The sequence below is a fragment of the Ochotona curzoniae genome, unplaced genomic scaffold, assembly GCF_017591425.1.
Source record: "Ochotona curzoniae isolate NIBS_2020 unplaced genomic scaffold, NIBS_Ocur_1.0 contig_1274, whole genome shotgun sequence".
Taxonomy (NCBI): domain Eukaryota; kingdom Metazoa; phylum Chordata; class Mammalia; order Lagomorpha; family Ochotonidae; genus Ochotona; species Ochotona curzoniae.
The window spans coordinates 5,797,282-5,810,451 of NW_024465023.1; the positions used below are offsets into that span (position 1 = coordinate 5,797,282).

At 48.1% G+C, this 13,170-nt stretch overlaps 2 protein-coding genes across 6 annotated transcripts in view; both read left to right on the top strand.

Moving 5' to 3' along the window:
- Nucleotides 1–616: 616 nt before the first annotated feature.
- LOC121171161 (dystroglycan-like) lies at nucleotides 617–4,555 on the top strand. The gene is made up of 2 exons (XM_041002689.1): nucleotides 617–1,294; nucleotides 4,247–4,555. Exons 1-2 carry the CDS (start codon nucleotides 617–619, stop codon nucleotides 4,553–4,555), a joined length of 987 nt encoding a protein of 328 aa, XP_040858623.1.
- The window catches only part of PHF8 (PHD finger protein 8), an 85,276-nt gene continuing 76,468 nt past the window's right edge, over nucleotides 4,363–13,170 (top strand). For 2 of the 5 annotated variants that reach the window (XM_040998198.1, XM_040998225.1), the window contains exons 1-2: nucleotides 4,363–4,640; nucleotides 5,851–5,970. In XM_040998198.1, coding sequence (XP_040854132.1) covers nucleotides 5,873–5,970 — 98 coding nt within the window. In that variant the 5' untranslated portion in view covers nucleotides 4,363–4,640; nucleotides 5,851–5,872. Of the gene's footprint in view, nucleotides 4,641–5,774; nucleotides 5,971–13,170 lie in introns of all 5 variants that reach the window. The other 3 variants (XM_040998190.1, XM_040998217.1, XM_040998207.1) reach the window with 3 other exon arrangements.

Here is a 13,170-nt window from a genome sequence, read left to right on the forward strand (position 1 = left end):
TTAGCCATTGTGCCCAACCCCCTTCTGTACGCCACAGTCTCCCTACCACACTTTTTGGGCTTTTGTACTCTTCTATAGTGTTTGTATACGTGTCACTTTCTCCTTGAAATGTTCTTTGATAGGTCTACCTAGAATACACTGTTTTCTCCTAAATTATTCTCAATCTCTGAATTTGTATTCTTTTTCTGATAGTACTGAAAAGCAATCAGGAATTCGCTTCTTTGCCTCACTTTCTTGTCTCTCCTCCATGCTCGAATGTGACTCTGAGAAAAACAGAGACCTTAGCTCAGCCCTGAATCTTTTGTGCTGAGTACAATGCCTGGCCTACTAGTAAGGGCTCATTAAATGCACCAATGAAATTGTGACCATCGGATGATCCCTCCTGCGAAATGTCAGCGTCAGGAAGGTCAGGACCTTATCTGCATACTTCAACATTCTCCGCACCCAGCACAGGGCCTAGGGCATAGTAGAGAATTAATAAAGAATTACTGGGGCTTGAGCCATGGTGTTTTAGGCTAAGTCTGTACCTGCAGTACCAAGTGCACCATATGGGCACTTGTTCGAGTCCTAGCTTTTATTGGAAAAGCAAGTCTGATTTACGGAAAGAACGAGTGAAATGTCTGCTTTCATGGCTGGTCCAGGAAACACAAAAAAGGTGGTGGAGAACCGGGCCCTGCTCTCCTGGAAACTGGGCTGCTCATTGTACCAGAATAGCGTGCCTGACATCTGTGGCATAGAAACCCCTGCCAAGGAGGGCACCATGTCTGCCCAGCTCGGCTACCCTGTGGTGGGCTGGCACATTGCTAATAAGAAGCCGTGTCTCCCCAAACATGTCCGACAGCAGATCCATGCCACACCCACCTCTGTTACTGCCATTGGCACCCCAACTACGGCCATCCAGGAGCCACCATCCCGGATCGTGCCCACCCCAACCTCCCCAGCCATTGTTCCTCCCACAGAGACCATGGTGCCTCCTCCTGTCAGGGACCCTGTTCCCGGAAGCCCACAGTCACCAGACATTCAGACCGGAGGCGCCATTATTCAGACCCCAACCCTGGGCCCCATCCAGCCTACTCGGGTGCCAGAAGCTAGCACCACAGTTCCTGGCCAGATTCGCCCAACAATGACAATTCCTGGCTATGTGGAGCCCACAGCTGTTGCTACCCCTTCTAGAACTACAACCAAAAAACCACATGTGTCCACATCAAAACCAGCAACACCCTCAACTGACTCAGCAACCACCACAACTTGCAGGCCAGCCAAGAAACCATGGACCTTCAGGCCAGTGCCCCTGGTCATTTCCATCTGCTGGCTCACTCCCTGGAGCTGAGCCCATCCGAAGCCATGAGCTTCTTCTGGATCTCTCGGTGGGTGTAGGGTCCCAAGCTGTAGCCATCCTCTACTGCTTTCCCAGGCCATACGTAGGGAGCTGGATGGAAAGTAGACAGCTGAGACATAAATCAGTGCCCTTGTGAAATGCTGGTACTTGTAGGTGGATTATCCAACGTAGCCAAAATGCCAGTCCCATCAGCCATTTTTTCTCTTTTTGAATAAAATATTTATTTTTATTGGAAAGGCAGATATATGGAGATAGAGAAAGATCTTCCATCTGCTGATTCACTCCCCAAGTGGCCTCAACAGCCAGAGCTGAGCTGACCCAAAATCAGGAGCAAGTAGCCTCCTCCAGGTCTCCCATGTAGGGTCCCAAAGCCTTGGGCCGTCCTCCACTGTTTCCCCATGCCACAAGTAGGGAGCCAGATGGGAAGTGGGGAGCAGCTAGGACATGAACTGGCACCCATATGGGATCCTGGCACTTGCAAGGCAAGGACTTCAGCCACTAGGCTACTGTCTGGGGACACATCAACCATTTTCAATTGTTACTATTTCTTATTGATAACAGCTTTTTTTTTCAGGAAAAAATTTTTTAAGATTCATTTTTCTTGAAAGAGTTACAAAAGGACAGAGAAGGTAAAACACACAGATATTTCTCCCACTGGTTTATTTCCCAAATGATGGCAATGGCCAAAGCTTTGCTGTCTAAGGCTGGAAGCCAGGAGCACCCCTGGGTCTCCCATGCGGGTGCAGGGTCCCAGGGCTTTGGGTCATCTTCTGTTGCTTTCCCAGGCCACAAGCAGAGCTGGATGGGAAGTGTAGCAGCTGGGACATACACTGACATTCACATGTGATGCCGGCAGCACAGGGCAGAGGATCAGCCGTCTTGCCATGGCATCTACCCCATAGTGACATTTTCTATATCCTCACAATCTCTGAGGTCTTTCTTGCAGCAGCAATCACTCTCTGAGGCCATTTCCTTTTAAGATTTATTGTTTGGGCCAGGCGTGATAGCATAGTGGTTAAGGTACTTGCCTTGCACGCCCAGAATCCCATACGTGCACCGATTCTAACCCTGGCAGCTCCACTTCTCATCCAGCTCCCTGCTTGTGGCCTGGGAAAGCAGTTGAGGATGGCTCAAAGCCTTGGGACCCTGCACCCATGTGGGAGACCTGGAGGAAGCTCCTGGCTCCTGGCTTTGGATTGGCTCAACTCCAGCTGTTGCAGCCCCTTGGGGAGTGAATCATTAGAGGGAAGATCTTCCTTTCTGTCTTTCCTCCTCTCTGTATATCTGACTTTGCAATAAAAATAAATAAACCTTTTTTAAAATTATTGTTTACTTATTTGAAAGGCCGCATGAAAGAGAAGCATGGAGTGGTCTGTCACCTACTGTTTCATTCCCCTAAACTGCTTGCATGTAGAGTTTGTCCTTGCCCCCAGCAGTTTCTTAGCTTCATGTTACAGTTTGCATGAGGTATTTGTGTTCTTACTGCATATTCCATTCCAAATTTGTACTCGTAAATTTTTGTTCTGCACTGGCTTGTACTTTTCCACTGCAGAGAGAAATCATTGCATCAAGTACTTCCAGGACCTAACTCGGTGCTGTAACTATGTGGGGGCCCCTGAGCCCCTAGCGCTGCTGTGACTGAGCCCCTCCCCTCCCCTTACCCATTTTCCTTTGTTTAAATTGGAACCCTTTAAGAATGGGATATAGTAAGAGAATCTGATACAGTTCTAGAATGCTTTGGAGACTTGAGCCATCTCAAAGCGTCCACGTTGAGCATCGTTCTATCCCACGTTTTCTCCTTCAGTTTCAGCTGTGATCAGGATGTCTTCAAAGAGGTGAATGAATAACTATGAACCATTCTGAACTGAACAGTAGGGTCCAAAGAAAAGGAGTGTTCAACACTGAGTTGGAAAATTGCGAGAAGCTTGAAGGCAGAGCAATAGTGAGGGAGGGTGCTGAGGTCGGAACACTGGGGTGGGAGAAAGTGCAGGGCTCGACTTCCTGCCATTTGGCTCCTCCAAAGCTGTATTTAGGGGTAATTACAGAGCTTCCCGCCCTGGGTAAAGAAGAAGTGACATGGAGACCGTGGGAAAGGGCCTGTTGGGGCCCTTGAAGGTGTTCTATGAAGGTGTGCCTCTGGCACTACCCGGGTTGATGGCCACCCATTAATTTTGTAGTTTGGAGGCACAGAGTTCACCACTTCTCCTAGGAGAAGAAGGCTGGGGCGACAGGAGGGATTGTTGTTCTTGGTGGCGGTGGCAGTGGGGTGGGTAGAGTGTGTGCGTGAACTGCTACACTCCGTTTGCCCAGAGGAGGAAGGCTAGGAAATTTCTGGCCCCACTCAAAATGGAGCCAAGCGGCTGCCTCGCCTAAGATGGCGGCTTCCCCGCCTCTTGGCTCAAGGTCTTCCTTGGCGATTGGGTACCTTTAAGGGACCAGCAGGTCCAAAGGTAGTTCAACACCGCCCTCCTTTCTCAGGGTGGTGTGTGTGTGTGTGTGTGGGGGGGTCCCGCCCCGATGACGTCACGCGGGAGCCGCGGACGCGCCGTCCCCGCCTCCGCCGCCGTTACCTCGCACGCCCGGCCTTCATAAGATGGCGGCCGGCTTGCCTACTGGTGGCTGCGCCGCCACTCTCAATATGGCTGCTGTTTACCTCCTATTTCTCCTCCCCAACTTGCTCGTTGTTTTGAATAAACTTTATTGACTGTCCTGAATCGTCTGCCACCACCACCGGGCTTCAAGCCGGCCACTTTTTTGGGGTCGTCTTGCTCGGACGCGGGGACTGGTGCATCCTCCTTGCTCTTTGATTCAGCTCCCTGCTCTCTCCCGCCGGTCCAGAGGCTGCACCACCTCGCTCGTTGGCGGGGCGAGCGGCCGACTAGGCCTGAGCCTTGTGCTCTCCCGTAGGCCCCGAACGGCCGGGCCGGGGGTGTGTGTGTGTGTGTTTGTGACGGGAGACAGTGGTGTGGAGGAAGCCGGCCGGAACCCCCGCGGGCGGCTGCACCTCGCCCCCCAGCGGGTGGCGGCCGGAGCAGGGGCGAGCGAGGCTTTGGCGGCGGCGTTGACGGTGTCTCTCCCAGAATTCGGCGCGCGCCGCCGCCGGGCCCGGAACTGGCCGGCGAGCCTCGGTTGAGAGAGGCGCCGCGCCGCCGTGGAGCGAGCCCGGCCGCCGGCGTGTCGCTGGCACCGAGCTCCGCCGGCGTGAGGAGTCCCTGAACGGCTCCGGATTGAAGACGTTCTCTGGTCAGGTTTGGGGCGTGAGGAGCTTCCTGTCAGTTGGGGGAGGCGTGAGGAGATCCCCGTAAGTTTCTGGGGCTGCGACGCTATTCCTGTCAGTTTGGGGATCTAGGATGAGGTAGCGATCCTTGTCAGTTTGGGTTGGGTCGAGGGGGAGACGTGGAAACCCTGGTTAGTTTTAGGGGGAAGGGGCTTTTAGGAGATGCCTGCCAGCAGTTTGGAAGCGATGGAAAACAATCCATGCTTAGTTTTAGGGAGGAAATTATACTCAGTCTCAGGGTTTGGGAAAGAGCTTTTTTTTTTTTTTTTTTTTTTTAGTTGTAGGGGTACAACGAGAACCTTGTCATTTGTTGAAGTCGAGGACGAGCGATCAGTTTTGAAATGACCATTTCTTTCATGCATGTGTGCGTGTGTGTGAGTGTGGTGGTGGGTTAGATGCGACTCCTGACGGGTCGGGAGAGGACTGATAACGGACAGGGACGCCAAGGGTCATTTCAGCTCGCTCTGGCGACCCCACAACTGTGATTGAAGTTGGCCGGCCAGTCTTGGTCCGCCTTGTCCCCGAAGGCTTTGAGAGAATTTTCGAGTGACCCGAGCCGACTTTTCGAGGTTGCCTCTGTGTGTGTGTAGCAGAGGATGTTGTGTGTGAAAGGGGTTTTCCGGGAAGCGCCCCCAGCCTCATTCTATAGGTTTTTTTTTTTTTCCCTTTCTCAGAAAGGGAGCCCCGAGAGGAGCTAGGGGGAGTCGGGGGTGGGGTGGGGAGCGAGCCAGGGGACCGGGTTCCCGGGAGGGATTAAAGAGGCGTCCTGCAAAGGCGTCAGGCATTATCCTGAAACCCGGAAAGAAGTTAGCAGGGACTGCGGGGGCCCCGGGAAGCTTGGGGTGGGGGGCGGGGAGCCTGGACGGCCCGGCGCCTCCAGCACCCGACGCTCTTGCCAGGTGAAAGAAATTCTATAGGCCGGGCCGGCTCCGCCACCGGGGCCCCCTACGACCGCGCCAGCTGGGTTGCATCCCGCTGCCGCCGCCACCAACTAGCAGCAGCAGCACCACCACCGCCGCCGCAGCAGCCGCCGCTGCTCCGGGCTCGAGCGGAGCCTGGGGGCGGGGGAGGGGGCGGGGACGGGAGAGACGGGGGAGGGGCAGGGGGAGGGGACCACCTGATTCAGTTAAAAAAAAAAAAAGTGTTGTTTGTGCCCAGCCACCGTCCGGAGAGGACGCGTGCGGCCGTGTGTCTCTGCTGTCCCTCTTGACATCACGACCCTGGCCCTCCGCAGAACGCTCCCAGGCAGGGCGAAGATGGCCTCAGTGCCAGTGTATTGCCTCTGCCGGCTGCCTTACGATGTGACCCGCTTCATGATCGAGTGTGACATGTGCCAGGACTGGTTTCACGGCAGGTAAGGGGAGGGCAGGCCGGGCTGCACAAGGTGCAGTGGCCGGCCGGGCACACCGACTGTCTCTCTTCTCAGCTGTTTTAGATTCCTGCTTAGAAAACAAAACAAAACAAACAAACAAAAACCTCTCACTACCACCAATACTCACCATAACCATGGGAACACACAGGCACTCCTTGCATGCACACCGGCCCCTAGGCAAGTCATTCATCTCTGGCTTCTTTTCTTTCTCTGTTTTCCTCGGTATATTTCTTTGCACTATTCTTTCGAAAAAAAAAATTCTTACGATTTATTTTATTGGAAAGCCAGATTTACAGAGAAACGGGGAGGAACAAAGATCTTCCATCTTTTGGTTCACTCCCTGAATGGCTGCAATTGCTGGAGCTCAGCTGATCCAAAGCCAGGAGCCAGGAGGCTTTTCTGGGTCTCCCACATGGGTGCAGGGTCTCAAGGACTTGTGGCCATCCTTCTTTGCTTTCCCACGCCGCAAGCAGGCAGCAGTATGGAAGTGGAGAAGCCCAGGTGGGATCCGGGAGCTTCAAGGGGGAGGATTAGCCAATTGAGCCATTGTGCTAGGGCCTTGAAAATTTCTTCTTTAAAGATTTATTTATTTTTATTAGAAAGGCAGATTTACAGAGAAGAAGAGACAGAGACAAAGATCTTGCATCCACTGGTTAACTCCTCAAATAGTCAAAATGGCCAGAGCTGAGAGCTAATCTGGAGCCAGGAGCCAGGAACTTCTTCCAGGACAACGCGGGTGCATTGTCCTGTGGACTTGGGCCGTCCTCCACTGCTTTCCCAGTCCAGAAGCAGGGAGCGGGATGGGAAGTGGGGCAGCTGGGACACGAACTGGCGGCCATATGGGATCCCAGTGGCACTTGCAAGGTGAGGATTTAGCCACTGAGTCAAAGTGCTGGGCCCTCGGAAATTTTTAAAAGAATTTTTAAGCCTCCTCCTCTCTAGCCATAAAGTACGGGTTTTGCATTCTGTCGCTTGGATTTTTGCCTCAGACACTGGTTGCAGAGGAGATGTGTTGCATTTTTGAGATACTGGAATCTAACAAACATAGATTGGAGTCGCAGCTTTGCGCTTACTATCAGAGTGACCTTGGGCAAGTTCCTTTGCTTCTCTAAGCCTTATTGTCTTTTCCTACAAAGTGTATCAAATACATCCTCCTGACTATATAAGGCATTTTGCCCAAACTCAGTACATGGAGTTAGAAATGCCATAGAATTTACGTATTTATCTATGAGACCATCCAATTACATTGAATTAAGCGAAAAAGACCTTAGAAAAACCAGCAGGAATAAAACCACTAATGAAGCCCCCCAAGCTAAGCAGGTGTGCCCCAAAGCACCTGATTCCATAGAGGTTGTTTGTGGAATAAAACTATAATATTATCTCTTTATTGGGATTTAAATCCCAGCTCTGGAAAGATAACCATGAGGGGCATGGTTAGACTCTGGTGCCCCCTCCAGGTGTGTGTAAGATGCTGGGAATTTCAGTTTTCACTAGTCCCTTCTGGAGTAGCTGTCCCTGTTACTATGCCCAAGAGCAAACTAAAGGTACTGGTGCTGCTAACATCTCGCCCTCAGCAGGGCTTGCCTGCACGCTCCTCACCGTGCATCCCAGTTCATATTGAACTGAACTTTATTGAATATTTACTGTGTGCCAGGTGCAGAGTTCTGTTTATTGCCTCTTATTATTTCAGAGGGAACAAACCTGGAAGGTGGGGCTTTTGGCTTTGCTCTGCAGCTAAATGGGGATTAAGATGTTTTTCAGGATTCTGCCTGCTGTTGCCAGTGCTGCTTGAAGGTCCTCCTCAGTTTAAACTTCTTTTCAGCATTTCCTCTTGGAAGATACACAGTTTAGTAATCTTTGTGTAACAGACAGACCTTTTGTGAACTCATTGTTCTGTCTTGGTTCCTGCCCCTCCTCCTCAGTCATTTCATTATGTCCCAGCAAGACTGAGCTACCTACCGTTCTGGGATTTGAGATTGCCTTCTGCCTGTTGTCCTGTACATGTTATTCCCACTAATGTCCTGCCTTCACAGCTCACAGATCATCTCTGTTAGAGAACTCTTTGCTCTGGGTTCCTAATGCATTTTGTATGTCTCCTTATTCAAATAAGTAGTTTTATCATATCGTAATTCTAAATATGTGTGTCATTCATCATCCTAGCTGGAGCTCCCTGAGCGCAAAGGTGTTGTCGGTTTCCTGTTGCTAGGTGTTTAAGTGCTCACCTAAACCTGATTTCTGATGATATCTCATCTATATAGATATAAAATATATATTTGTTCCAGGTTATTCAGATATTTTCTTAATCGGTGTACACTTAACATTATTTGCATTTAAAAAAGTTTATTTGAAAGGCAGAGTTGCAGGTAGAGGGGGAAGGAGGGCAGGAGGAAGAGGGAAGAAAGAGGAGAAGGAGAAAATGTCTTCCATGCACTGGTTCACTCCTTTAAGGTCTCCAACAGCAGGGGCTGGTCCAGTCTGAAATCAGGATCCCGGAACCCCGTGTGGGTCTCCCACATTGGTGCATGGGACTGAAAATCTCGAGCCATCCTGCGCTGCTTTCCCAAGCTCATTAGCAGTGAGCTGGATTGAGAACAGCAGTCGGGACTCCAAATGGCACTCTTACTGGATGCCAGCATTGCAGGGAGTAGCTGGCCCTTCACCCGCTGGTTCACTGCCCAAGTGGCCGCAAAGGTAGGAAGTGAGTTGATCCAAAGCCAAGAGCAAGGGATTTCCTCCAGGTCTCCCACATGCACGCAGGTGCCCAAGGACCTTTGAGCCATCTTCTGCCTTCCCAGGCCATAAGCAGGGAGCTGGATGGGAAGTTGGAGTAGCTGGCACTTGAACTGGCACCCATATGAGATGCCAGTGCTGCAGACTGATGATTGTGCTTTTTACTATTATAAATGATAATATGTGAGTAAACTTTGGGAATCTGAAAAATGTTTTATATCTTGATATTACTGTTGGTTAAAACAAAAATAAAAGCATTGTGGTCAAAACTGAATAGTAGACAGTTGACATTTATACAGAGCAGTACTGGGGTCCTTTAGGAATTCTAAATTTGGGATCAGTGTTGTGGCATAAGGGATTAAGCCAGCACCTGCAATATTGGCATTTCATTGGGTCACTGTTTCAATTCCTGGCTGTTCTACTTCTGATCCAGCTTCTTGCTAATGTCCCTGGAAAAGAAGTGGAAGATGGCTTAAGTGCTTGGGCCCCTGCCAACCCTAAGGGAGACCCAGATAGAGTTCTGGGCTCCTGGCTGTTACAGCCATTTGGGAAGTGAACCACGAGATGGAAGACCTCTATCTCTGTCTCTCCTTTGCTATTGCTGCCTTTGAAGTAAATATTTAAAAAATAGTTCTGAATTTACAAATATGAAAATGAGCTTATGGGCCAGGCCCCTATTTAACTACACTTGTATGGTTAAATGTGTGTTTCTGTTAACACCCTTACACAAGTTAACTGCTTTAATTTTTGTTGCATGAAGGAAACCTTTCCCCCCCTTTTGTCTCTTCTTTCTATGGGCTGCTGGAGAACAAGGAAGCTAGCTGAGAATCAGGTCCTGGGTGGGTGGCTGCTACTGCTTACTCAGTACATTGCTTCACACACACCAGACTCACTGTGCTGCATTTAAGTTTATACTTCAGTACAATTGAGAGTTACTATATACCGCAGACTTTTCATGGTTGGCTACAATATTAGGCCTGTGCATTTTATGTATGTTTTTATCTGTTTTTTAAGTTCTTGTAAGCCCACAAATTTGAAATCCACAAATCCCTAGAGGTGATAATCTGTTCTGTAGCTGATGAGAACCTGGGACTCTTGAAAGTTAGGTGACTTTCTGAGTGTAGATGTGAACTTTGGGTTAGCCTGGTTGCAGAGCTCAGGTTCTCAAAAGCTTTGGCTGTGTGCGATAGCTCCATTCCTCCTGTCTGAGGCTGGGTTTTCAAAAACACGGAGCTGTAACTCTCAAACTGAAATGCGCATCAGGATCATTTGGAGCGGGTGCGCCACACACAGTGCTTCTGATTGGTGAGTGGGACCTGCCCCGTGAGGCACTGATTAAAGCATTATCCTGTCTTCCCCTTCTGTGGACTGTAATGGTTTCTAATTTTGGAGGAGAGATGGACTCACATACTCTTGCTATAACTAGTTGTTCTCAAGGTAATGGTCCATCAACCAAGAATTATTAAAAATGCTAATTCTTAGACTTGGGATTCAGCAAACTATTTTTAATAAGAAGTGATTTGGATTAAAACTGGTTGGTAGGTATCTATTGGCATTGGGGGTTTTGGTCCAAACTTCTCTTCATAGTTTTCCTGTTTATTAAGCAAGTATTGGTTGATGTGTCCCTAAGGCGTTAGCTGTGGTATGGATTCTGTGCTCTGGATGTAAGGGCACTGAAATCAGATCTGGGTTAAAATTCTGACTGTGTTAATTATTAGCCAAAGATCTTATCTCTGTGAAACCTCAGTTTTGTTGAGAGGGGTTGTGCTGATTGAAATGAAATGTTTGTAGTTATTCTGAGCACTAGCTAATGTACTACTCACTATGCTAAATGGGTTGCCTGATTAATCTTTTTGAGAGTTTTTAATCTGTGAATTCTATTTAATGTTTATAGAACTATTCAAATTGTGTATATATATTAAATGTCTTGGAGCACCTTATAGTTTTCAAAGGAATTGATCCATTTAGGTTGTCGAATGTATGTTTATGGAATTGGGATCTACAACCTCTATGATGATATCTTGTTTCATTCCTGGCATTAAAAATTCATGTCTTTTTCCTTATCCCATTTATTATGTTGGTCATGTTTGATTGATAGTTTTTTTGAAGAACAGGCTTTTTGTTTCTTTGACTTTCTCTTTTTCTGTTCTTAGTTTCATTGGTCTATGCATCTTATTTTATCCTGCCTTCTGCTTGCTTTGGGTTTAGTTTGCTCTTTTTAATCTAGTTTCTTATTTTAAAGGTTATTTTATTTATTTGAAAGGCAGAATTCGAGGGAGAGGCAGAGCGCTTCCATCTACCGGTTTACTCCCGTAATGGCTGCAGTGGCTGAGCCTGGGCCACGCTGAAGCCAGGAGCTGGACTCTTTCTGGGTCTCCCACAAGGGCCATTTTCTGCCTATTTCCTAGGCATCTTAGCAAGCAGCTGGATTGGAAGTAGAGCAGCTGGCACCTATTTGGGATGCTGGTGCTGCAGGTGGTGGCTTTATTCACTATACCACTGCACCAGCCCTTTATCTAGCTTCTTGCAGTGAGGGTAGAGATGATTAATTTGAGATTTTCTGTTTTTTCTTTTTTATAGGGTTTAATTATTTTTATTTCAAAGGCAGATTTACAGAGAGAGAAGGAGAGATGGATCTTCCATCAGCTGGTTTATTCCCAAATGGCTACAGTGACAGGGGTTGGGTTGTTCTGAAGCTGGGGGCCAGGAACTTCTTCCAGATCTGCCATGTGGGTGCAGAGCTCAAGGACTTGGGCCATTTCAGCTGTTTTCTCAGGTACATTAGCAGCCAGATTGGGAGTGAAACAGCCAGGACTTGAATTAGCGTGCTAATGGGATGCTGGCACCACAGATGGAGGCTTAGCTACTATGCCACAACAATGACCCCAATTCACTTTGCTTTTATTTAACTTTATTTTTTAGTAAATAAAGGAAATTAAATGTTAGCAAGCATAGTTGAGTCTTGTATATTTTAATTGATCCTGGGAACAAAGATTACCTCTTGAGACACATGGCACATGATTTAAATTGTTGGTATTTATGAAGATATAAGGCAACAGTAATGTAAGGAATAGAAATATTTTCTGCCTTTTCTAATGTAATCATTTAGTGTCGTGAATTTCCCTTTCAGCACCAGTTTAAATGTGTCTCCAAATTTTTATGTATTTTTTGTTTCACATAATTAAATGCCTTTTAAAATTTCCCCAAGACTTGATGTTTGACCCATGAATTATTTACTTGGCAATGAGTAATAAGTTTCAGGTATTTGTAGAGGTTCCTATTCATGTTATGCATTTCTAGTTTGATTCCATAGTGCTTAGAGAATATATACTGTGTATTGTTTTAATTTTGTTCCATTTATTGAGATTGGTTTTATAGGCCAGTATAGAACCTATCAGGGTTATTTGAAAACAGTATGGACTCTTGTTGGGTGAGGTGTTCTGTAAACGTTACTTAACTGCTGCTTGTTGAATTCTGCTCTCTACGGGCTGCTTTTTCGATCTAGTTATTCAGTGAAGAGGAAGGTCCAGTGGAAGTGTCCAACTGCAATCATGGATCTTTGTTCCTCTTTCTAGTTGTATCATTGCTGCGGCTGGATCAGGCCAAAGCCAGTTGCCTCCTCCAGGTCTCCCATGTGGGTGGCAGGGGCCCAAGCACTTGGGCCATCTTCCGCTTCTTTCCCAGGCCACTGTCAGGGAGCTGGATCAGAACTGGAGCAATCTGGATTCGCATTGGAATGCACATGGAGGACCTGTGTTGCAAGCCACAGATTAACCTGCTAGCCACAGTGCCAGCCTGTGAACTTTCTTTTTTAAAATAGACTCAATTCAGTTTATTTTCTTGTGTAAAACCTTGTGTTGTAACCTCAGCTTGGACCCGAGTCCTTGCACAGACATTCTGGTGTGGGTCTTCACAAGCTAGCTGGTCAGTGATTTTCTGATAAGGAAGGCTTGGTGAGCATGGGCTGCTTTCAGAGAGAGATAGCTTGTGGGTCTTGACGATGACATCAAAGGTGCCCTTGGCAAAAGTTACCCAGAGTGGCAGTGCAGTCCCTGGCCGAAGTGTAGCAGTCATCAATGCCAGCCATCAGCAGCACCTTCTTAACAGTCTCCTTCTCCCAGTAGCCACTCTGGGTGGACACAGTGGAGGACTTGGCGGAAAGACGTTTCCGTCTTCTTGGAGCACTTACCGCACAGCTTGTCTTAGACAGTTTAGTCCTTGATGGCTGAAAAACAATAGAAGTTTTTAACCTTGTCGGCAGGCCAGTGCTTCTGCTTTTGTACCACGGGATCTTGAAAGCCTCAAGCTTGAGGGATTCCCCCAGGACAAGTCAGTCTTCTGCAACTGCTTGATGGAAGAGATAAGTCTCCTCTAGGGACTTAATTTTCCTGTCTTTGACCTGATGGCCTAGCTTAGTTAACAGGCGGTCACTCCGGTGTCCTCTGCCTTGCC